Raw genomic sequence first — 24,882 nt, 5'->3', positions numbered from 1 at the left:
ATGGCAACCGGCACCTTAACCAAAAACAAAATGGCGGCACCCATCTAAACGGGTAAACGTGCGTCGGGTGCCGAGTGGCGAGGACCGATTTTCCGATAATTCAGAAGAGGTGCTGGCAAAGTTCTAAGATGCGGCTCACGAACGTCCTGCGTTGCGCTTCGCGGCTTCCCAAGGACTACGCCAACCTGCCGGAGTCGTATGTAAAGCGTTCGATGGCCATGGTGGAATGGCGCACTCCCAACGCGCCCCAGTACCAGCGAAAGGTGATACAGCGCACCCGGTTCCACTACAACATGTCGAGGCCTTGGACGGACGGGTTCAAGTCGGTGAACATGCCGGGAATTAGGCGTCGCCGAATTTACGTCGAACCCATCGATTGGACCGTCTTCAGGGGAGATCGGGTGGGTGAAACGCGAATTTTCCGTCCCATCCGAGGTCAAAAACCGACCTTGCAACTAGTGGAGTATATTACCGGTCGCAAGCCAATCGGAAAAGTCTATGATGGCCACTTTCATAAACACATGTACTGTTATTATGCACCTCCTGACCACAGTGAAACCTGTCACCTTCCCTTTCCTGTCAAAACGGCGATCATGTAATATGAATCTTCCTCCTCTCCCCTGTAGTGTTTGATTAAGTTTCACATAATGAGCACGAGGGGCTTCGTTGCAGTTATGAAACAATAGGACACTCCCAAGCGCAGCTACCATGCAGCCTAAATTTTGCTGAACGCATTAAAAAAAAAAAAATAAAAAAAAATAGGGACCGTAATTTTAATGAAAAAAAATTCACGAAGGTCCTCTCAAGCCCAGCGAAGGGCATAATTCAACCGCAAGTGCGCAAAACGCGAATGTAAGCCGAGTCGGCCGTAGGGACATTTTCTCATTAGGTAATTCTTTGAGGACAGCCTACAACATGGCGTAAAGTTGGTTTAGTTGGAGCAAGATTCGGGTGAAAACAGCACTAAAGAAATACAGAACCAGAAACGAGGTACACTTGTAGAGCACCAAACAACCCTACCTTATAGGTATGGTCTTGTGTGCTGCCCTGTGCTTTTTGCGTTGGGATGAAAAAAAAAAAAATTTGACAACATGAATGTTTCCTCTTTCAGGTGGAGGTCCTCGTTGGCAGGGACAAGGGGAAGCAGGGCATCGTCAACTACATCGTCAAGGAACGCAATTGGGTCGTCGTCGAGGGTCTGAACTGCGTAAGAGGACCTTGTTAGAGAGATACTTATAGTTCACCTGGAAAGGTTTTACTGTATAACTACTAGAGTCATGTAATGTTAACACCCCCCCCCCCCCCCCCCTCCCTTGAAAATCGTCCATAATATTAAGACGGAAATGCATCTACGTACCCAATTCATCCCCTCCGACAAAATTACGATCGTCGCAGACGAAATTACGATGATCGCAGATTTGCCTCAAACTTGGTATAACACATTAATTAATAGACATATCTGAACTACTACAACTACAAATCACAACAATATTTTTTTTTTCTGAGGTTAGTGAAGGGTAACATAGCTCTTGAATGCAGGGAGCTGAATGGTGCCAGTTAGCAGAAACCGGCCTCCTTTTCCCATTGGTATTTTTAGAAGATCGCTTGCAACTAGGATTTCGTGTTTTCAGAGTTCATTTTTCGTCGAGTTCGGAGGGTGTTTATCGTAGTTTATTTTTTGCCAAAAATTCTGAGTTTATCAGACTTTATTTTTGTTTGATCCCCAATTCTCAAAAATTCAAAGTTTACTCTTGACGCTTCGTAAATTAAAAAAAAAAAAAAAAATCAAAGTGTAGACAGAAGCAATATATATATATATATATATATATATATATATATATATATATATATATATATATATATATATATATATATATATAAAGGTGCTTGTGCCAAATAATTGTTTTTTGCCTGGATTTGGCGTTGGTACCATTGCCAGTGACAATACTAATTTGTCCCACGACAAAAGTTGCACACAACTGTTGCTTCGATAAACATTGATACCTTAAAATCCATAAACTCCCAGAGATAGTCGCTGGGAAGCTCGTATTCATCCCATCCTAATCCATCAACCTACCCAGTGGCCACACGAGGTGGTGTGATTAAGGATGTAATAAAAAAGCTTCAAGCGCCCTTCCTCTTCCTCATTTTATGCAATCTTCATGGTTCATAGTGTTCACCGTTACAAAAACACAACCTCTCCTTCGTCTGAGAAGCACAAGTAGTATGACCCAAACTGGATACCAAGACAGTGGTACCTGCCCTTACTCAGAAGTACAATGGCCCATTTTCCTGAATGAACCTTGATGAGATAAGTGGCAAGATCAGTTTTGTCAGTGGCCCAAGATTTGAAGGACAACTGTTGTGGCATTTCCTCAGGTTCATTATCACTGTGCGCTGACCAAACTTAATTGTATAATGCCGTCTTTTCTTTCTTTTTTTGCCGCCCCCCCCCCCCCCAAACAGGTACATTATTGTTTCGAGTTTCTCATATAAATATAAATTAACAAAACATTTACCGGCGGGTGTGCTACGTTTGGGTGGAAAATGGGCGTCTGGCAATGTATAGTTTATTTTTGCGGTAAAAAAAAAATATCTTGTAAATGTTTTTCTTGGGGGGACACACCGGGAATTATGCGTCATTTTTTTCCTTTCCGCAGTACTACAAGCACACAAGATCCGCTGGTCAGGTCCAGGTCGCGAAAGTTGAGGCTCCTCTCCTGGTCACAACCCAGGTTGCCCTTCTGGACCCCACTGACAAGTATGCCCCCTTTTTTGTAAAGCCCTCTGCGCTACAGAGAGGGTGTTGCATTTTAGATCCCCTCATCTCCACGTTAGCTCAGTACTGCGCAGGTGCTGCGCATGTTGTTTCATGGTATCTCAGAGTATCATCAGACGTGGTAGAGTGTACGTTTGGGTTAATAGGTATGTCATAACTGGAAAGGATGAGTGCTAAGAGGTGACGGACAAGTGAAAGAAATGAACAGGCGAAGCGTTGGGTGTTTGTTTCTTCCACTTGTCTGTTGTCTCTGGGCCCTATTATCCTTTGCAGCAATCATCAGATATTGTGACACCTTTCTTTCATGGGGAGCTTGGTGCAGTACCTGCTCGTTTTTGTTGAATACCGAAGTATCCAAAAAAACTTTCAGTAAAAATAAACAAAAATATTACAGAAAAATATCGCATGATACTTCAGTCGAGTTGTGTTTTGTTTGTGTCTCGTAATTGAAAGCATTGCATCTTATGTCGTTTTTTCGCGTCTGCAGCAAGCCAACTAAAGTTGAGTGGCGCTACACGGAGGAAGGCAAGAAAGTCAGGGTTTCCGTGCGCACCGGCCGCATCCTGCCCATCCCACTCATGGCCGAGGAGACCATGGACTACAAGTCCAAGCAGACCTACTTCGGTGAGTTCGTTTGATGTGGCAAGCTCAGTTTGTCAAAATCCACCCTCCGTGTTGAATCAAGGACTCCAATCACCTGCCAGCGCATAAACACGGAACAGATGCTAAACTGCTAATGAGGGGAAAAATGCACGACGTTAAAAAAGGTATGCTTGAGGAGGCCGGCGAAGAGGAGACACACGAGTTAACGAGAAAAAAAATGGGAGTACATGGTAGTACAACTGTGGGGCCTGGAATAGTTTTGCAAAGTAGCAAATTAGCTCTAAATGTCGAGTGGCCTCTTCGTGTTTATAAATAGACAATCTTCCCTCCCTCCCTCCTCCTCTCTGGAATAGTATATTTGGACTGATGCATTATGCATCCTCAACTTGTCCAAACTTCGAAAAGTCTCCAAAACTGTAACATTATATGTCACATCATCCACTGGATGTTTCCTAAAAAATTTTTTTTACTAAAGCTTAGCTGACATGCCCTTTTAAGTGGAAGCAGTCACATTGAAGTATAAAATGTTTCATGGGAGTTGTTTCCTATTGTATGCCATATCATCTTCCCGCCATTGCAGCTCTGTTTGTCTATGGCATTAGAGACGTTTGATCGGTCGCGTTTACAGTTTGCTACGAGCATGCTGTTGGCCTAGATTGAACAGCGGCGTCTTGTTGCAATCAATCGTTTGCAGAGCAACCAAAGGATACAAAGGCCAAGGACTTGGAGAAGATCACCTACGTTCCAAAGTTGATGACCTTTGCACAAGATATCATGGAAGAAATGGGAATTAAGGAGGATCGAATCCCTGCAAAGACGTACTGGTACTAGGTTAGCTCCTGTGAGCAGGGAGCTGGGCCGTTTGTTTGTTAATAAAGTAAATGACTGTAGTTTTCCTTCATTGTGAAATGTCACCTGTTCCTAAAAAAAGTGCAGTCTTTTTCTCTCGACTGCTGAAGAGCAACTTGGCTGATGCAGAACGGCCGATGACCTAGCTTTTAATGTGCATCACTCAGCAGTAATAATATGAATGCATGCCATTACAATGTCCAATGTTTAGAGCATTGGCAGGACAGTAAATAGAACATGTGGAGTTCTGTAGTGCAAGCTAATGCTTCATGTGCTAGAGTAAGCACCTCATGGAGCTACTTTACTACATCCATGTAGCAGTAAAGTGAGCCACTGGCTTACCCTTATAAGCTCTATAAATGATACATTTGCAGTGACTTTCTAAAAAAATTTTTAGATGTTGGAGGCTTGTAGAAGTGAGATACTAAATGCTGCCAACCTTGAATGGTTAAATTGGCAGTACTTTTTTGCATGGGCAGCACAGGATTCCTGGCGTAACGTCATCCCAGTCCTGGAATTGCAAGGCCCAAGGCTGGGCCAACTTTGAGACATTCGGTAAACCACCGATTAGGGCAGGGGCGGCCAAGCTGACCCTGCCTAAGAGCCGCAAACAAAACCACAAAACTTCCAAGAGCCGCAGGGGAGGGGGCAAACTTTTGTCCAGAAAAATAAACGAAACTCGAACTGCTTTCAATCTATCCGAGTCAAAAGCAGTCCATTTGTACGTAAGGTAGCACAAGACTACCAAACCGCAACCTGCCTTTCGATTTAAAACGCGTTCCATTTCTCTTTTTGAGAAAGTTCTCGTGTGACCGGGAGGATGGTGGGGAAGGGGGGAGGGAGCCGCGAGCCGCACTTTAACACGCGAAGAGCCGCAGCTTGGCCACCCCTGGGTTAGGGCATAGGAAGATGTGACACACTAATGTTTGACTGAAAATTATACACTGCACAAAATTTATGCAAACAGCTATAAGCATGGCCAAACGCTGGATTAGTTGTGGCAATGTTGAACCAAGGCTATGCCGGCACATGTGTACCATAGTGCTTGGCGACACTTCATTCTAGTACTTGAAAAGAATGCCAAAGACAGTTTTAATATTTTTTGTAACTTACGAGTTTTACGATTGCAAGTAAGATTGGAAGGCTGGGATTTTCTTTTTCACAACTATATAGGTGCATGTTTTGTTTTTTTTTAGAAGAAAAACAGTGTTTGCATCACTTGCTTCACTACCCACTCATTGAGTGATTGTTGTAGAAAATTTGCCAGCAACAAAGGAGTCCAAGCGAAAATGGGCTTCTGACGTACCATATCCAGCAGAATTTAAATACTAGCAACAAACATTGACCATCAACTGCAAACTTGAAATGCACTTTGGTATCCTTCGAAATGCACAAAAGAGTTGACACGACATCAAAGATTAGTGCAAAAAAAGGAAGTAATGTTTTTTTATTACATTATAAGGGAAGGTTTGTACACAACACCTGGGCATTAACAACTTTTTACTCGCTGGGACCGTGCATGCAAGTGCAATTGACTAATACCAAAGGATCGGCTCTGGGGGAACAATTTCCACACAACACTGGCGTCGGAAATGCAAGAAATGTCCTCTGTTGGCTCCAGAGAAAAGCTCGGTCAAGAAACCACAAGCAGTAGCTTAAAGTGTTGCGCAACTTGTCTACAGCGACTCGTATCTGGTTGATATGGATCAAGTGGCGCATCGCTACGTGGTTTTGGGCATGTTGTTCTCACATTTTGGAGGGCACGGCAGAAAGTACCACATGATCGGCTGCGCTTGCAATCTCGACCAACAATGATCGGCCGAACCTGTCAACGAACGGGACACGGACCTTTTGGGGCTCCTGTCACGCTGAAGTGGCACCGACAATGTGGCCGTCTTAGCTAGTGTGGTTCTATACCCGGGGACAACTTTTTTTCTGGGTAGTGAAGCAAAAACTGCGTCACTGTTTGCCACTTCCAGAACAGTAGGCAAGAGCAAGCACGGAGCAGCACATTAAAAAACATTTTCATAATTTTCGTAAAAAGTCGTAAGTAGGCCATAGATTTTCCAGAGTTCATTTATAAGGGAAATTGACGCATGTTTTTCTGTCTATTAATTTTTTTAACGGCATATTTCTGTGATTTCAGATGGACGCTAGAAACGGTGGTTATTGGTGAACAAAATCTCGTGGAAAACTAAGAGTTCAAGTTTAAAAAAGGAGGGTTTCAATAAAAAAAAAATAGTCCTAGCTGGAGCAGAAATTTCCAGAAGGTGTTCCACAGTTTTAACCGATTTTGTATTTTTGACACCGACAAATGTTTATTGGTGTTTTATGGTTAAAACCGGAAAGTCTATGGCCTTAGCTATAAGTAACCAACATCTGCTTCACTCTATGTGGTCAACATAGATGAATTGGCGTGGTGCGAGGTTTGCATCTTGTGCTTGGTAGGAGTGTGAAGTTGGTTGACATTGGTTGTTTTTAAAGCGATTTCACTCTGAAACAAATTCACTTCAGTAAAACACTGCAAATAGACAGGTTGGTGTGCACAAAAGGTACGAGTTAGCTATTGCATTTTTGAGCTGGCACGTGCTGGGACGACGAAGGTCACGCCATTATTATAGGTGCGTGAAGTTGTACTTTGGCTTTTGCAACAGTTCGAGAGGGTTGTTCTGAAGTCCAAACACTGTGAGCACATAAAAACAGTGGAAAGCACCAACGCACAGAGCAATGTAACACCACCAGTTCCCAAGTTACGGAAGAAGTACATGTTAGTCGCAGTGGGGTTCGGGTACCACATTGCAGCAGCAAACTGCCACTGACCTTTGAACTTGCAAGACGTAAAGGAATAACCAGCTTATATCCGCCGATCCTGTGAAAAAAGAAGACAGACTCGACTCTGACCAGCCAAGCGTAAGCCAGTTTCAACTTCGCTGGTGGGTAAACAATCATTTTTATTGCGATTTGGTTATTGTTGTTGAGTACACTATTTCCGTGGCATTTCGCGATGCTCACAATTCTGCGTAACTGTTTACTTAAGGGTATATGAAATCGTTTGTGCTTAGGTCATGGAGTTGGAGGTCAAAGTACAGAGTGCTTTCATGCTGTGAAAGACAGCTTGGCACAAGATACTTTGGCACAAGGAGAGCCGTAGCTAGAGGTTTTTATCAAGTTTATCTACTACTTAAAAAGCTGCCTTCGAAATGAGCAACGCTTTGGGCCAAGATCGCTTATAGCGCCGGGGTTTTTGGAACCTCGACCAATACCCAAGCATTGAGAGGAGTGAACTACTAATCTTTGTTCTGCAAACATCAGTGGCTTAAGCAAAATGCTGACGGGAGTCTCCTTTTCATGTAAGGAGTTGGCATCTGTGAGTTACAAATAGATTTCTGCACAAAACGAACACCGCTTTTAGTAGTAATCCTAAAAGAATATATACAAGTTGAAACAATGCCACAAAAGACTCAAAGTAAGGCCCTCAAGTATAGCAGTCTATTGATATGAGGCCTCTAGGCTCTACTTGGCTAGAACGAGTCAGCCTCAAGAAAGCCTAAAAGCTTCCTCGACTTCTTTTAATCAACCATGTAGGGAAAAAAAAAGAATAAAAGGGTGACAGTACTTTAATCCGAGTTGCATGGCATAATCACAATTATTTGCTACGGGTTTAGGAGACTTACATATATATTTGGGCAGTTCTAAAATCAATATGAAAATTATTGTGGTTAGTATCTTTTTTTCTACACAAAGTTGGGCATGACCAGCTTGGGTCGGACTGTGGGCTTCATGGGCGGTAGGTAGGTAGGGTGGTCAGAAATCTCAGGGAAAAAAAAAGAGGGAGACTGGAGTCCCGAAGTTCTCTTATTCACTCCCGATGGCCCTATTGGGACCAAGCAATTTTTCCCACAACGTGACGGCATTGCAAGCAAGATGGTGGTTGTTGCAATGCAAGATGCGGGTTAGCAGTCCTATAGCCTGTTGCAGGTCAAGAGAAGGAAAACAGGCTCCTCCCATAAAGCCTCGCACCCTTTCCACTTTAGCAAAGCGAATGCTAGAGATGAGGAGAGTGGAGAGGAGGAAACAACCAATCGTGGCAAACGGAGAGCTTTGGGGGGGGGGGGGGGCTTCTCCTTTCCTTAACCTGCAACTGACTGTAGAACGAATTCAGCCCCTAGATAGCCGCAGTTCGGTGCTAGTGATGTAAATCGTCCTCAACAGCAATTCGGGGATGCAGAGACTGTCCAACGGTCCGGAAAATCGTTCCAACTGAAGCCAGCCGACGGCCGACATGGGTCGGATTGTGGTTAATGCGGTTCGGCTCTGACCCTATTGCGACTTGACAGATCTCGCAATCATCATGATGTAACTAGGTGGATCAAAACTGTTAGCAACTTGCAGATATTATTGAAAAATGTTAGGAGACTGATGGCAAGAGATGCGTGGATGATGGTCCAGTGACCTTGTTTTTCTCGCGCCTTTAACCATGAAGGAAATTCCCGGTCACAATAAATGCGGCTGCCGTTCCTCGTTTCTTCACAATGCAATCAGAAATAAAGACTATACACAGAAGTTATTGGCCTTTGAAGAAGCCTCCACGAAGAGGATAACATAATGGCAATATAGGAGGCTATGAGCTTGTACTTGTACTTTCGACGATAACTCGCAGCTGCGAGCGTTGACGGCCGAGATTGACCAACGACCGCTCAACAGGTTAACTCTAGAACTTGCTTCGCCCTTATCTAGCTGTCGGGAATGCTACACTTTACTGATACAACAGACACTTTGAGTAGCATCTCACTTCCAAAACTTTTACCAACACTTTGGCAGCCTCCCACTGCCAAAGAGTCTGTTATGTCAATAAAGCAGATTTCAAACAGCTAGGTGAAGGCCTTATTGATGTAACAGTACACTTTTGGCAAACACCTCGTCGCCAAAACTTTCAATAACACCTTCCAACATCTTGTCAAAAACGTCTGTTACATCAGAAAAGTGTCTTGATCTATCAGTATAGCCTTTGCCTTTCAAACATCTATGCGAGAGCTTTCTTTTAATAATATAAAATACCATTAGCAAACATCTTGTTGCCAAAAGTTTTACCAAAACTTTGGCAACATCTTGCAGCCAAAGGTGCTGGAAAAAGTTTTGCCAATACCTCATCTTGTCCTCAGACTTATCACATTCTTTTCTTCCCTGCGGCACCTGTCATCAGGTTTCTGTGCAGGGGTGGAGTGTAGCATTAGGAGAGGGACGACCCAAACTCCTGGTGCCAAGTCTCGTAGCGACTGGCAAGCAACTTCCCCGTCGGCTTGGTCTGTGCAACAGCATCCAAGATGTCGCGTGTCGACACAGGTTCTGGCGCGATGTGGTCGCTCAGGTCCTCCTCTTATGATCGCCCGACGAGACATAGCATGATGAGGCAGCAACACAGACAAGGAACCAGAAGGACAACATCAGGTGGTGCATGCAAAGTGACACTTGTTGCCAAGAGTTGAGAGCAGGGATCAGACGGTGCTTACCGGCACTGCAGGTTTCGGCGGCCTCTAGTGCCTGGCGCAGCGAACGCATCACTGCTTCCTTGCAAGCAACCTTAATGTCTGATCCCGAGTAGCCTTCGGAAGCCTTAAAAAAAAGAAGGCAGAATAAGAAAGTGATGGGTAATGAGTCTTGGCTAGACTTGGTTAGACCCTCGCTCTTATTGAGCATCACAGATGATTACATCTTAAAATGCAGCTTCCTGGAAGCTTTATAGTGGACCCTGAAAAAGCTAACGCTTGTGTCATGCACTGAACCTAAAGGCACCTTTAGCTCGAGGACCTTATCTTATTTGTGTTATGTTTGTGTGTCTCAGTTCTGTAAAAGATTTTATCATGTTGTATTATTTTGTTAAATGGAATGCATTTCTATGTTATTTTTTATGTGTGGACTGTAAAGGACCGGTGCCACATTAGGCTTTTTTAGCCTTTTGCACTGGCCCTTCTTTCGGGCTCTGCCCGAAGGAAAACAAATAAAGAAAGAAATGAAATCTTTATAAGGGTCATAGGATATTGTACAACATAGGTGCCAGTCTGTTAGCGAAATGCCGGCTGCCACTTTGAGACTTCCATCTGGTTCCTTTTCAAGTCTCTCTCACCAGCTGTGACTACAGTCCCTCTCCATTACAGTTACATCTTTGAACATGAGACGTGTTTAGATGACTACCATTGCGAGGAAGGCAAAACTTCTGTAGCTATTGTCTCCCTTAGTACTAATATACTATATGTTGCTTTCTTTCTTTAGCATTGTTCCTGCTTTCTCTCTGATAGTTGGGCATTACACCGAGGTATCAAGATTGCACAACAGTTGCTCACACGGCATGCAGGACCTGAGACTACAGCCCTGACCCTCATCTCTTTCCTTGGATGTCACAAACACCTTGTAATGGAGCACGCTGGTCACGCGTCCGACCAACTGTCAGATGGCTACCTGGCTGGTCATTGGCCACACACTCCGCATCTGCTGACTGGCAGTTAACAATGAGCAACGAAAATTAGGATATCTTCAACATCTTTTCAATGGCTCTGCAGGGTCCCACCAACAAGGAGTTAATGCTGCAGCATGCACATAGTGCACAACAGGGAAGCCAAAGCTGGTTCCACCATACCTCGCTAACAAGGCCGTAGTCCACATCCGGTGCCACGAGGGAACTGCCCCGGCGGCCATCTTTTCCACCCTGTCCAGCGAGGAACTTATGAAAAAGGAACGCCCGGGCGTCCTTGCCGGGCAGCGGCACCAGAATCCGCTTCTCCAACCTCCGCAGCACGGCATGGTCGAGGTCCCTTCAAAGGGTCACATGACTCCATTTTGGACATTAGCCTTCAATGACACATTGGTGCACTCGGTGCAGCAATCCAAGTAGTACCGTATTGACTCGAATATGGGTTGACCTTATGGTGCAAAGCAGTGAAGCTTAATCACAGCCATATAGAGAGAGAGTTTGGCCATTTACTGGGAAGTATAGAAGGCAAATGAGAAGGCGCCATTGGCCGAGAGCGGGCTGGGCATGTTCCAGGGCACCTTCACAGATTCGAATGTGGACAGTCAAAAGCTGTGAATAGTACCCTGGCAGTGGTCACGAGAAACAAAATGAACAAGTGTGTAGGAGTAATTCTCGGTGACTGAAAATATGCTGCGTGTGATTTTTCGGTCATGGTCATGCAAAATCAAAATTTAGGAGAACGATCAACGTAATCCGTACGCCAGACACCGAGGGCCGGGAAGATGCCGTCTAAGTGGACAGAATCCGACCAAGCAAAGCAGAGTTTGAGTGGCACATTCGATCCTTACAATCTTTTTGTAATCGAAACATCACGTGCACTATATTTTCAACCATGAAGAGTTACTTCATTTAACTCTTACACACTTATTAAAAGTGCTTCTCACTACCATTGCTAGAGGATTATTTTCAGCTTCTTGTTGGCCAAGAGAGCATGTCAAACCTTCTATCTGTATCCCGCTCCTCAAATTGACCAAACTCTCTCTATACACTTTTTTTTACGTGGGTGCCGCCATCTTAAATTCTGGAACTTCCGGTATGCGTAAAAATATTGATTTCTTCTCGCCTCGCCAGTAGAACGTGTTAACATTTTAATTGGAACCGTCAGTCGTTCTTGTTATGCCACTTCTATATTTCATTACTTGTTCCTGGTTGTTATCGCTTGTTTTTTCTTCGGAACGCATACCGGATACGGGGAAAGCATGGCTGGGCGCAAGGGTAAACAAAAAAGGTGTATATATGGCTCTGAGCTTGATGTGCCCCACCAGCCGACCGAGAGGCTCTGCCGCGGTGCACTGCTGCAAACTGGTGAAACTTGAAGAGCCCCTCGAACCAACCGAGATGCTCCACCGCGGTGCACTGGTGCATAGCAGTAAAGCTTAATGTGCCCCTTCAGCCGACCGAGAGGCTCTGCCGCGGTGCAGTGGTGCAAGGCACTGAAGCTCGACGTGCCCCTCGAACCAACCGAAATGCTCCACCGTGGCACATGGGTGCAAAGCAGTGATGCTCGACGAGGGCAGCACAGTACAAACGTTGCGGCATGGAGGCAAACGTGACTGATATCATAATCACGTGATTTTATTGGGAGTAGGGGTCTGGCTCTGTCTTATCAGAAGAGCTGCCCTCTCATTACTTTGCAAAGCAACATAAGGTTCAACCCGTCCTTGAGTAAATACAGTATGTTCAGTTCCCTGCCAGCAACCTTCGTCGTGGCATGCTCTCGAGAGAGACTCACCACGGAGAGTTGGAAGTGGCGAGCACGAACACGTGGTCCTTGGAGTTGATCAGTCCATCCATCTGGATGAGGAGCTCGCTCTTCATGCGCCGACTTGCCTCATTTTCGCTGCAACCACACGGACGACGGTGAAGCCCAGAATGTGTGTGCAGCAGGCTCTTAGAACAGCCCACTGATTCCTTTCCAGAAACCATGAATACAGTGTACCCCCCAAGTTGAATGCCTCTATAGCTTGGACAACACCGTAAGTGAGACAGTCTAGGTGTCAAATTAAATTAGTGAGAGCTTTACAGAAAAAGATTTGAGTTTTTAAAAACTGTACTCCTAGAAGGTTTCACTGAGAAAGTAGTAATACTGAAGGGCAAATAATTCACAAAGTTTAGAACTTCCATTAGAAATGGTGCCAGTCAAGTTCTTGACTGACACCATCTAGCCAAAGACCAAGAAAAATGTTTTGTTTTTTTTCGGCAGAAGTTTTGCTTATCACAAGACAAGAAGACTAAGTAGTATAATGAAGATGTAAGGAATCTAGCAAACATCTGGCACGGTGTCACCTATCTAGAATTTTCCACTTTTCTGAGCTTTGCATTAAACGATTTTACTGTACATATTATAAGCCATAAATTTCAGAGACATCAATGTGCACATGACATACTATTACCACAAAAAACATGCACCTAAAATTTTGCACCAGATTCAAATGAAACTACAAACAGTTACAACGGCTGTATCAATAAAAATCAACTTTAAAATAGTTAACCTGGTCACATGAGTTACCTGCAATTGTTCATATCAACTCTGCATAAGACTCTTAAAAAAAAAAATTTCACCTGCTCACTAATGTTCCCCTGGCGCCAACGAGTGCATCGAGCTCGTCCAGAAAAATGGTTGATGGTGAGTTGTGGCGGGCCATTTCGAAGAGAACCTGTGGTCGTGGAAGAAAGATGCAAGTCGGTTATTAAGTATGATCCACGTGTGAGCATACCACAGACTGATTCAAGGCATATAAATTACAGTAGGGTGAAGACTTGGGCAAGTAGGATATATTTTCAGTCTCTGTATGTGCAGTCCACTTAATTTGAAAAAAATTATTAATAATTACCAAGTGGCCAAGGGTGTTCTTCTATGCCTATTTTTCGAGAGACTAGAAAACTGTACTCTTGGATACTGAGCTGTTTATTTGAATGGAACGACAATACGGTGCGAACGTCGATTTGCTCTTGTCTCAACAGCCGCCCCGCATCGCTTTGTCAAAACATGCCACAGAAGCATTCGGCAGCATCTTTTACATAATTTGACACATATTACATATTGCCGTCCAAAGAAAAAAGATATATTTTAAAACATTCCATTTATTGAATTGTTTTTATGGAACTACCGTAAAATACCGAGCAAGCGCCCACTCAAACTTTGGAGATAATCTCAAAAAAATGGGGGATGGGCGCTTTTCCGGTCATCAATTTTACATATAAATGTACTGCGCATATTTTCACAGATCTTACAGATTTGGGAATGGGCGCTTAATGTGGAATGGGCGGATGCACGGTATTCTACGGTAAGTGCAAACATGTCCAATGCATTTTTTTAAGCCTCCACAAAAATTATACAGTACATTCAGTGATGCAATTTATGCTATCCAACAAATCAGCAATGCCACAAAATATTTCGTCCTGAAGAAAAAGGATGGCATAGTAGGTTGCTAGCCTCACCCGAACTAGCTTCTCCGACTCCCCCCTCCATTTGCTGACCAGCGTGGACGCAGTGATGTTGAAGAAGGTCGTCTTGCATTCGGTGGCAACTGCCTTGGCCAGCATCGTTTTTCCCGTTCCTTCATCAGACAAAACGTTAGGATTAGCACCCGGACTATGGTTGCTTCAAGTGCCGGATGAACAGGTGAGGGTGTCTAAATACATTAAGATCATCTGGCGGGCTAGCTAAATACATTTAAATGTCTGACCAGACGACTGCAGATTTAGATGGCAAAGTGCAAATGTTGACTTGAGGTCTTTTAAGCCCCAAAAAGAGATTTGTGTGTGCCACAAATTTTATGAAAACACGACACGCTACTGTGTAAAGATTAAAAAAAAAATAATTGGGACTCGAGATCCAACGTTTTACCGCAGAAACCACTCAGGGCTTCCACCCCTCTTTTCTCTAGTCACCTGTTTGATGACAAAACTCGAAGAATATTGGAGAATATAATAAACCACCTATGTGCATCTTCGTTCAAAAATATATTAGGATAAGAAATAAAAGAATGAATTCTGTGACCACCTAAACACCAAAAATGTGTTGATTCAAGGAAATGTGAGGCGTGATACAACCAAAGTTACATATAAAAATGTTAGAGTAATAATAATATAAAAAAAAGCTGCCATTGGTCAAATCCGAAGGTTGCGAAAGACCAAAAAATACCACCTGGTGGTCCGAAGAGCAGAAGCCCCTTCCAGGGGCCCATGATTCCAGAAAAGATGTCAGGATACTGAGCAGCGTGCAACGACAGAGCGGATCCCCATTCATATCCAGTGAAGCGGTAGCGTCCATCTCTTATTAGACCACAATTACGCCACTGAGTTCTACAACGTACCTTCATGGGATAAATAAGGGCCTCCTTGATAAGCCGCTTGGCCGAATCAAGACCCACAATGTCACTCCAGTGAACATTGGGGCTGTCCACATACACATCCTGTCATGGGAGAAGCGTATCAAAAAGCAGCCACGAGTAGAAGTAATTACGAAAAAATATCAGACTGTAATTGGTGGCATATTGTCAGCTTTATCTCTTTCCTGGTTGTGCCCATAGGCTGTCGATCACCGGTGATCGATGGCATTCAAGTGTTGTCAAGGAATTAATTTTAATGCAGAGAATTATGTTTCACAATGTTGTGGATAGCCGAAGAATTCTAGTTTTGGTTTCAACATAGGTTTAAGCTTTATCACAAGCTGTTTGGCTGTCAAAAATAGTCGCGGGAATGGTGGTTGCACTTGTCTAACATGGCTAACTGCTTGCATCAGTCTCTGTAACAAGGATGGCATTAGTTGCATAATTCAACTGTGTTGTGGTATACTTTTTAGACCTCAAGAGCTCTGGGGACGTTTTAAATTATATTATGGGGACACTTAACAGATGGTTGTCGGTAAGTGTCACTATAATTTCCAAGGCTGTCCTGAGCAGGCGTGCACATTTTATGTTCCCTACAAGGTGCACAAAAATTCTAAATATGAGCGAACTGCAATCAAGGCTATGACAAAACCAAGGTACGTAGAACATAAGAAAAGCATTCTGTAGGGGATATGAAGAGTATTATCTGCGTTTCATCATTAAAAGCATTCCTTCATTGAAAAGCACACGTGTTACGAACGCCAACTCGCCGATGGACCAAAAATAGACGGCAGTTAGTGTACACTAACTTTCAGAAGTAATAGCCATGGGTGTGGGACATTTTTTCTATATTCTTAATTTTTCTTATTTGTTGTTTAATTTGACATAGCTGTAGAAGTTTAGTCGTTTATATGTCTTCTGCATGTACATTGTATTTTCAAGAAATAAAAATTAAAAATCTTTTTTCCACATTATATTAATTTGTTTCTTTTGAAAGAACAGCTAATTGGCCACATTTTGATGCGCCATATTTCTCCATATGCAAGTTAAGAAAATAAAAGCATTTGCACGGATCCTTTGAAAATTGCTACTTCTCCCGTGGTCAGAAAAGAGCTAATATCTCATAAACTTGTCAAAAGTGTCACATTCTTTAAAAAAATATTTTGTGAGAACAAGATTTTGTTTTGCAATCAGGTGAAAATTTCATTCATGGATTCCATGCATCGTTGATTTATTTGTGGGATCACATGCTTTCAAGTTTTTAGTTCCAAAACCTGTATAAATTACCATAAGCCACTGCAAAGTGGTATAAGCTGTTTACAGTCAATCATTGTCTGGAGAAGCCAATTATTTTCTATATTAAACAAAACTGTTTTCATTTGCTGCTTTAACAACATTGCTTCATTGTATAAACCCAATTTTCGGATGAGGAATGCCACTGCTAGCTTCAAAATAGACATCCGCAATTTATTCTGTAGGGGGTTCTTGTTGAGCTGCCAAGGCGAAATCAAGCTGCATAATTTTGCACAGTTCTTTTGGCATGCTTTCCTGCAGTCTAACATTACAAATCCAGTTGCCTCACTCTTTATTGGACCTATGAACTGCAATCCATAAAAACAAGCATTAAAAAATTAAAAAGAAAAGATTTTTATGATGCTACTAGCGGTCCATAACACTGGGACAAAGCATCAAGCGTGTATGCTTACCTTGGAAATAATGTCAACAAGGTTTCCCCAGTCAGCCCCCAAGCTAGTTCCAGCAGCTGGTGGAAACTTTAGCTGGGGCATTCCTGGTGTGCAGATCTGTCCAAATGACAGGTCACACATCTTCAACCTCTCAATTAACCAACAATGCTTTCACTACTGACAAAGAGACAATAAAAAGACGTGAAATGCCAGCAGTGTCAGCAACCCGCTGTTTCGTGGCACAAATCATGTAAGTTAAGATATGCAAACATTACATACATTGGTGTAGCTACCCTGGAAGAAGTGCATTATATTTATAAAAACAAAATGCAAAGGTTGCAGCTTCCAGTGAAAAAGTCTCTTCACATAATATACAATAACTTTCTTTATGTAGACCTACCTTTTTATTCTTATAGTATTAAGCATACCTCAAGTTATTTGGTTAGGGCATTATGTTAGGGGGAACACAAAATACAACATGCAATGACACAATTATTACTCACAGAAAAATCAATCTAGAATTAAAAAAAAAAACAATAGCAATGTTGATAAATATAATACAAAGAAATCCACACACAGACATGCATCATTCATGAGTTCTGCAAAGTAACAATTCACATGTTTGAATTTTACCCTATCTGAAATTTCCACAATCTTTTGGGGCAGAGAGTTCCACTCGCAAATAGTAAGCTGCAACGGGGAGTTGAGAAATTGGTTCGTACGGCATTTCTGTAAGGAAATTTTATGAAGACAATCGGGTCCAGAAAAAAATGTGATCAGGGGTAAGTAATAACCGCTCTTTTACGGGAACATTAAAATAATAAATGTCGCGAATTGCAAGATGGAAAACCTTACGTCTGATGTCTAATGAAGGCAAATTTGCTCTATGTTTCAGGGCCAACACGCTCATAGATGGCAAATAGTCCTCAAATATAAATATCTCTCATTTATATTCACATATAAATATTGATTTAAATATTCAAAAATATAAATATCTTAGTGAAGTGTTGGAAAAGAAGGACATTGGAATGGTGCCACTCTAAAAAGAGACTATAAATAGTAGACACGTCCTCAAACAAAAACACAGTGTTGAACGCTCTTGGCTTTTGTAAAGGTACAAAGAGTGTAACCAGAGTCACCCTAGAGCTATGCTCAGGCTACTGACACCCTTTTTCTTTATTTTACAATGTGACCACACTAGTTATTGATCTGTCTGCGTCACGTGACATCAGTCTCCATAGACCTTTGGGTACCCCTGTTTTATCATATGACAAGGTGCCACCATCCCCAGCCACTGGTGGCCACAGAAAGTTCCGAGATGCAACGTTTTACGTTTTGGGCCCTGAACATTAGGAGCCCACAGTGATAATAATTTGCTTTGTCACCCACTGCTCAAGCTATTTGGAGGGTGGTGCCAACTGTAACTTTCTACAGGGTTTGTCTACAAAAGCTGGCAACTCTGATACTACGCAGAAATATGACCGCAGTGACGTTACTCTTCAGCATATAATATTACATACCTCCAAGTGTCACTACATTTGTATTCTCACAAAGAAATATTTTTGTATAATAAAATAATAGTAAAGAAAACAGAAACCGATGCCAACCTGAATGCCAAGGCGTCGGTCAATAGTGATGTGCTCTGGGTGAAATGAGCTCTCCGTTGAGTGCTGCGGCATAAAACAAAGATCACAGCAAATGTAAACCTTTGCGAAAGAAAGCTCTAGAAAGCACGCTCGGCCGTCTATGCTGGCACAGGAATAATAGTCTGTTCAGGTCACAAATAAACATGCAGTCTAGATTTCCTTGCAAATTTGGCAAGTGCTGAAGTGCTAAGGCAGTGGTTCTCAAATAAGGGTCCGCAGACCCTTTGGGGTCTTTGAAGGCCTTCTTTGGATCCCCAAAGCCTTAGACCGTTAACCAAGCCGAACAATAAAACTTGTTTTTTTAATGCTGGCTGATTTACAAAGTTAAATAGACCCAACCACGTGCACTAAGTGAGAAGGGTTGATTATTCTCAGTTTTCGAGCCTCAAAGTTGGTTTGCTGGTTAGCATTAGGTAATTTAGTTTTCTTCATTTACACTTTTGTTACTGTAATCGCCCATTACCCTCTCCCCCCTCCCGGTTAATGGGGTCCCCCATCACTTCTGTTGATCCGGAAGGGGTCCTCACACCACTGTGCTAAAAGATTACAGGGGGTACTTTTTTTTTTTTTTTTGAGGACAAGAATTCTTTAGCTTAGTCAAGTTTTTCAGATTAATTCTTTGCAATTTTAGTTTAGTTCATATATATTTCCTGAAAGTTACGTAGGTGTAAATAGGCATGAAGCAATTTAAAAAATTTTTCTGCATAAAAAATATTAATTTAGACGGTTTAAAATCTTTTCATATCAACGTTCAAGGCTTGTTTACAATGAGCATCCCGAATGCCACTGATGACAATTTCTGCAAACAATGTGTATTTGAATCATGCAGTCACATGAACTTGCATAAGCAAGCGATTAGGAGTTTACTGGAGCCCTCAATGACAGCAAGATGAAGACAAATATTCCCGAAAACAGTAACTATGAAAAAAGGTCCAATAACACCCCTTTCTCATAGCTTGTTTGTTGATTGGCAATTCTGTCCTAACCTAAAAACAGAACTTTCCAAATAGAATGCTGGCAACCAAAAGAACTGGGTTACAAAGATGATTGCTATTGGGGAAAAAAAACAACACCTTTACAAGCTTTCAAAGGTTCAAGTGTTCCGAACAGATGAGGCAAGACAATCGACCCACCTTGAGTTTTGTAGGAGCAGATTCGGCTTTGGATTTGTCTTCGTCGGTGTTCCGGTGCAGCGAGCGTATCCGAAATGCGCTGACAAACGAGCCCCCACCATTGCTCGCCGTCTGAGTCGAGTGGGCTTGCGCAATCCTGAGTGGGCACAGCACATTTGCACTTGTGGGTTACAGCCAAGACCCAAACACGGCACCTGTGAGGTGCCATCAACACTGGCTAGATAGTGCAAGGCACCACAAAATTAAAAGGATTCAGTCATATGTACCCATCCATCCAAACAACTGTCATCTTGAAAATTAGGTTGCCTTTCATTTAATTACACATAAAAAATATATATATATTAGAAACTGAGTAAGGCATTGATTTTAAATATCTATAGCACTCGTTACATTATTTAAAAATGTCTGCTGTAGAGAAGTTTAAGATGAGGAATCAGTGGACCGTCAGAACAATGTAAATTGTTGTCTTAAAGGGACACTGACACCCCCCAAATTTTTTTTTTTATTTTTTGCCAGGCGCTTCGTTATGGTGTCAGAGGACTACCCAATTAATATTTTGCAACAGAGTAGCGTATTTTTTTAATAAAGCCAAAATACGCAACTGCTCGAAACCGAAACCGAAACCCGACGGAGGTCGGAGAAGTGGAAAGAAGAGAGTGAGTGGCGGAAGTCACGTGGCTACACCCGACCGTGTGTTTTTTTTTTTTTTTCTCCTTCCCGTAGCAGACGACATGCGGCGTACGGGAACTGTTCGCCGTGGGATTCTTTTGCAGTTATGTATGTTCCGCTCGTTGTTCTGAACTCCAAGATGAGTTGTTTTGTACATTGAGGAGTTGAAGATGAGTAGTGAGTGCCCGTGGTGAATTTTGATCGGCTCCGAAAAGAATACACCCAAGATGTTGCGTGAAGAGCTGGCTCACATGTCCTGCGTCCGAAACAGAAGTGGCATTGTGCGACAGAGTTTCCGAAAGATCAACGGGATCGGGACCAATGGCTGGCTGCAATTCCTGTAGACCATTTACGGGCACCTCAGAAAGCGGACGCTACCTGATTTATGTGCTCCTTGCATTTTGTGGAAAGTGATTACATTGAGTTCGCAGGTGTCAAAAAGGAAATCCCATACCATTTAATTCAGCGACGTGTCGTCCACATCATTTGTTTCTTTTTTTTTTTCTTCAGTAATAATTGTAAAGAAAAAAAAAGAAATGTAGAGATCGGAAAATATTTGAAGACAAAAAATAAAAAAAAAGTTTCACGGGGGATCGAACCCGGTCCTACCGCGTGTTAAGCGGACATCTTTCCCACTGAGCTACTGGGACATATCGAAACTGGGATCTTTTTCCTCAGTAATAATTCAGCCGATAAACTATAAGTTGGAAAGTTTGCTGCCGATTTTCCTCTAGCAAAAGCACTCCCGGGTCGAAGTCGGGATGCACCAAGCATTGGCGACATTCTCACATAGTAAAGAAATCGTACGCGTGCATATTCAACTCGAAGTAGACACGTCGTGCTTGACGTTTGCGCGAGCGATGTCTTCAGCGACGAGAAGGAGCGACGGCTCGGCGACGTCTTCGTGCGAATCGGCTTGGTGGTCGGGCGTGTCGTGCGGAATGAATACCAATTCTTTTGACCAGTCCCAAATTTCTCTTTTAAAGGCAGACAAAATTCGCCGGTACCGCGAACGACAGTTCTGGAATAGAGGTCAGTCCCGCGCCCGTCGTCCGCTGCCATCGCCGTCCCTGCGAGTCCCACGATACGCGAAACGACGCACGCACAGAATACTTCCGGTTGTCTGTGGAACTTTTTTTTCAATCAACGTATTTGCAGCTTTTTAGAAGCCACAAAAAATGGGTTTCATATTTTTTTCTATTTTTAATATTGAGTGTGTGCCTTCAGTGACCCACGACTTTGATTAAATTTGGTGGTCGCATCGATACCTTAGAAAACGGCCCGTGACCGCGGAAAAGAGAGTGAGCGAGACTCGAACCGGCCAGTTCTTGATCGGCGGTTTTCGGGCGGAAAGAAACCAAATTTCGAACCCCAAATTCTGTTCTGGGTAGTTAAGCTCTCATATGTCACGTAAAACTAAAAACCTCGGCGAGCATAAATACCCTGTCAGTGTCCCTTTAATACATATGCATTCTTTTTTAAATATCTTAAAATAAATGGTAATGTTCACAACATTGTGTAGCTCAATTCTTATATGTAAAATAAAACGACAGCAACTGTCTTGGAAAGCTATGACATATCAAACTTTTCCATTTATCAGCTAAGCTAATCAAACGAAAACAAACCTCTGCTGGCAAAACAAAACATAATGAAATGAACACTACTTAGAGTTTATGCACAAGTAAAAAAAGAGCAGAAGCAATGCTACAGATTAAGAAGCTTCAGGGTACACATGGAAACCACACATAGCATGACGAAGGGCATCCTCAAGAAGCATTGCTTCTTTGTATCTTTTCTGAGCATGCTTATTTTTGCTGCTATATGTGTCCTACACCTCCCTTCACACACATGGTGGCAGTACTTTCTGGAGTTCACATCCTCACCAAAGAAAGCCAAATTTGAGGAGCCAAACCTTGTTCCTCAAATCCACTTTCCCACATTGCAAGTGTGCTATGTGGCAGAACTTACATGCAAGTAAAACATAGAACGAAGCTTTTCCACATCATGTATGTTTCACAGTACTCGCTTCAAGCCGATATGAAGAGCCTAAGCTGCATGCTAAATATTTAAAAATCACTCAGCTGCTGCAGTAATGTACACTGCACAATACAGTGTGCACAATCATGAAATCAGAGCCTTTTCCATATTTTGCTTAGACATGACATTAACAAGCATCACATTTAACCACTCATCAAATGTTGATGCTCAAGTTGGCGCCCTAAATTGGAACTTTCCACCACACTAATAATTTTGACGACCAACTGAGTTAGCACGACTTGGAAAGGTAAATCTCAGCAACTCTTGCAATAGCAAACATTTGCTTCGTGTCATCAAAATATGCTTTGAAACAGTTGCTTCATATATGGAACAATGAGTTGTTACACACTGCGAGAAGAAGCACTGAACAAGACACAAAACTTACCTTGCTTTGGTTGTCTTTGTGTGGTTTACCATCGTATCCAGACCATCTCCTGTTAAAAAATTTGGAAAGTCAGAGATATCATAAAGTTAAAATTACGTTAAAAACGAATTTACAAATAATAACCTGCTCGGAACAAAGTGTCGTCGAAATAGCACTCATCGGTTGGCAAGTCCCTTCAAATTAAAACAATATTAGTTTTTTTTTGTTTTTAAGAGCCATTGCATGTGTTATTTACAGTGGCTTTAGTTTTGTCTATGTAGTTTAATTGATGTGATGATAAACTACACTATTTTGGTAGTTTGTTTGTCTGGCTAAATCTAAGAGGAGCTATATTTTAAAATGGAGTACCAGTGTTGGGTAAAAAAGTACATTTAAAAAGCACTTGAAGTAAACTACAAAGTAAATGAGGTTTTGTACTTCAAGTAAAGTAGTAAGTACACTGGGTGCAATGTACTTAAAGCAAAGTACATTAATACAATATACTTTTTAAGTGAAGAACAAGTACTTTTTAACAATTTTTTTATGATGCCCTATACAGCTTATTATTTAAATTGGTACGCACTGCTTTAGGGGTAATCGGGAGGGGGGGGGGGGGGGGGGGGTCAGTTATTTCTGGAAATGGCGGAGAATATTCAATAAAGTCAAGTGTACACAGAGTAGTTGTTTTACTCTCGCTGGCAAACTATATTTTGCACAATTAACTTTAAGGCACTTATTTGTTGACAAATCATCATTTCATGATACAAAGTTAACAAGATCAAATTTGGGGAATGTACTTTGAAAACGGGAATTGTACTTTTCCCAGAAAGTACCAGGAAATAATACTTTAAGTGTAGTACAAGTACATATACTTAGAGAATGTACTATGTGTAGTATACTTTAGTATAGTATAGTATACTTTAAGTACAATGTACTTCCCCAACTGTGGGATATGGCATACCGTCGGGTCTCCGGATAATGTTCGGCTGCTTTCTGAACTTGACAAACTGGAATGTCTCATACTCTTGGAGTATCAGCTCCAAGTCAATGTTGTCGCAGAGCACATACTGGTCCAACTTCATGTTTGACTCCGTCTTGAGGGCCTCCACCGTCTCCAAGAGTCTGTTGTTTTGTTGTTTTTTGGATGAAACACAGTTTCGGAAAGAAGTCCCACATGCCAAAAGTTGGAGAATAAGCGACGTTACGGTATTTGCTGCCTATGCTCACCCATGGTGCTTGAGATAGTGAAGAATTAGCACAAGAAGGTTCCGCTTTCTGACCGTTGATTTTTGCTCCTCCTGTTACAAAGATATACCACATATTAGTATATATATCACGTATAAAGAGTCAAACAAATTAAATATAATAAAACAAAGGGAAAATAATCAGGACACATAGTAAGAGAAGGTATACGCAGGTATAATCTCAATCCGTGCCTGCCAACATATATTATTGCAGCTGTACGATATCTTCAACATGCGTTCAAAAAAAGGTTGAAACCAACCGCTTCAGCGGCCATGTAGCGACAAGACGGCGCGTAACCTTAACGAATTGATTTGATAAGAACTCACAGTGTCGGTAAGATGACCAGCAATAAACGATCTTGTGGTTTTCGATTCGGCCATCTTTCTGAAAAATGAATGAAACGGGACACATCGAACTCGTTACGCTCCGGCACAGTCTGTGCGTCATTGCACTTTGACAGCGAGCTCGACAAACCTCGTAGAATACGAATAACGCCTCGTTCCTGGCACAGACAGGGTATAAAACGACATTTTCACGCACTGCGTTCGGGCGAGCGCCCGAATTCCGTACAGCGCGTGGAAAATTGATGATGTCTCGTTTCCGTCCGTCGTTTTTCTGTATATATGTATTTTATGTCGCGAAGAGCGGTCCCAAAGGGACTATTAAGACGGTGTAAGGACCGTCGAACAAATCGCTGGGCGCCTGCGTCATTATAAATAGGCCATTGATCGCGAGTGGAGCTCGTCCCAACATCACGCGAAATCTATCACGACAACGGGTCCGTTTCGCCTTTCCGTCCGTCGCAGGCAGCTCAAAGTGACGAAACGAGCCCATCGGGTTTACCTTCGCCGTAAAGGTGGTACCGAAGCGAGTGGTAATTCAGTTAAAAGACGATAAACGCATCTTTGAACTTCGGAACTGCATCGTGCCGTCGGCTGTCAGGTTCCATCAGCTGAGCGACATTGCACCTGCGTAGCTCGTGAGGGCGCCACCTCCGCAAGAAGGTGGA

The 24,882-nt window shown here is 42.6% G+C and overlaps 2 protein-coding genes across 2 annotated transcripts; one reads left to right on the top strand and one right to left on the bottom strand.

Annotated features, from left to right (window-relative positions):
• The first annotated feature begins 1 nt into the window (after position 1).
• Positions 2-4,278, top strand: LOC8029097 (probable 39S ribosomal protein L24, mitochondrial). Its single transcript, XM_029994914.3, has 5 exons — positions 2-401; positions 1,112-1,207; positions 2,661-2,761; positions 3,267-3,403; positions 4,077-4,278. The coding sequence occupies exons 1-5, from the start codon at positions 129-131 to the stop codon at positions 4,211-4,213; spliced, it is 744 nt and encodes a 247-aa protein (XP_029850774.2). The 5' UTR covers positions 2-128; the 3' UTR covers positions 4,214-4,278.
• Positions 4,279-7,162: 2,884 nt separating this feature from the next.
• LOC8029096 (katanin p60 ATPase-containing subunit A-like 2) lies at positions 7,163-24,814 on the bottom strand. The gene is made up of 16 exons (XM_040503160.2): positions 24,717-24,814; positions 24,200-24,257; positions 23,856-23,926; positions 23,590-23,750; positions 22,650-22,698; positions 19,559-19,694; positions 18,387-18,449; positions 16,801-16,896; positions 15,080-15,178; positions 14,911-14,974; positions 14,202-14,320; positions 13,323-13,417; positions 12,493-12,600; positions 10,866-11,040; positions 9,742-9,844; positions 7,163-9,607 (listed from the first exon to the last, which is right to left on the bottom strand). The coding sequence occupies exons 2-16, from the start codon at positions 24,251-24,253 to the stop codon at positions 9,462-9,464; spliced, it is 1,539 nt and encodes a 512-aa protein (XP_040359094.1). The 5' UTR covers positions 24,254-24,257; positions 24,717-24,814; the 3' UTR covers positions 7,163-9,461.
• Positions 24,815-24,882: the final 68 nt, after the last annotated feature.

This window comes from Ixodes scapularis, unplaced genomic scaffold (genome assembly GCF_016920785.2).
Source record: "Ixodes scapularis isolate PalLabHiFi unplaced genomic scaffold, ASM1692078v2 PGA_scaffold11__112_contigs__length_91849675, whole genome shotgun sequence".
Lineage (NCBI taxonomy): Eukaryota > Metazoa > Arthropoda > Arachnida > Ixodida > Ixodidae > Ixodes > Ixodes scapularis.
This window is presented reverse-complemented; position numbering and strand designations above follow the sequence as displayed.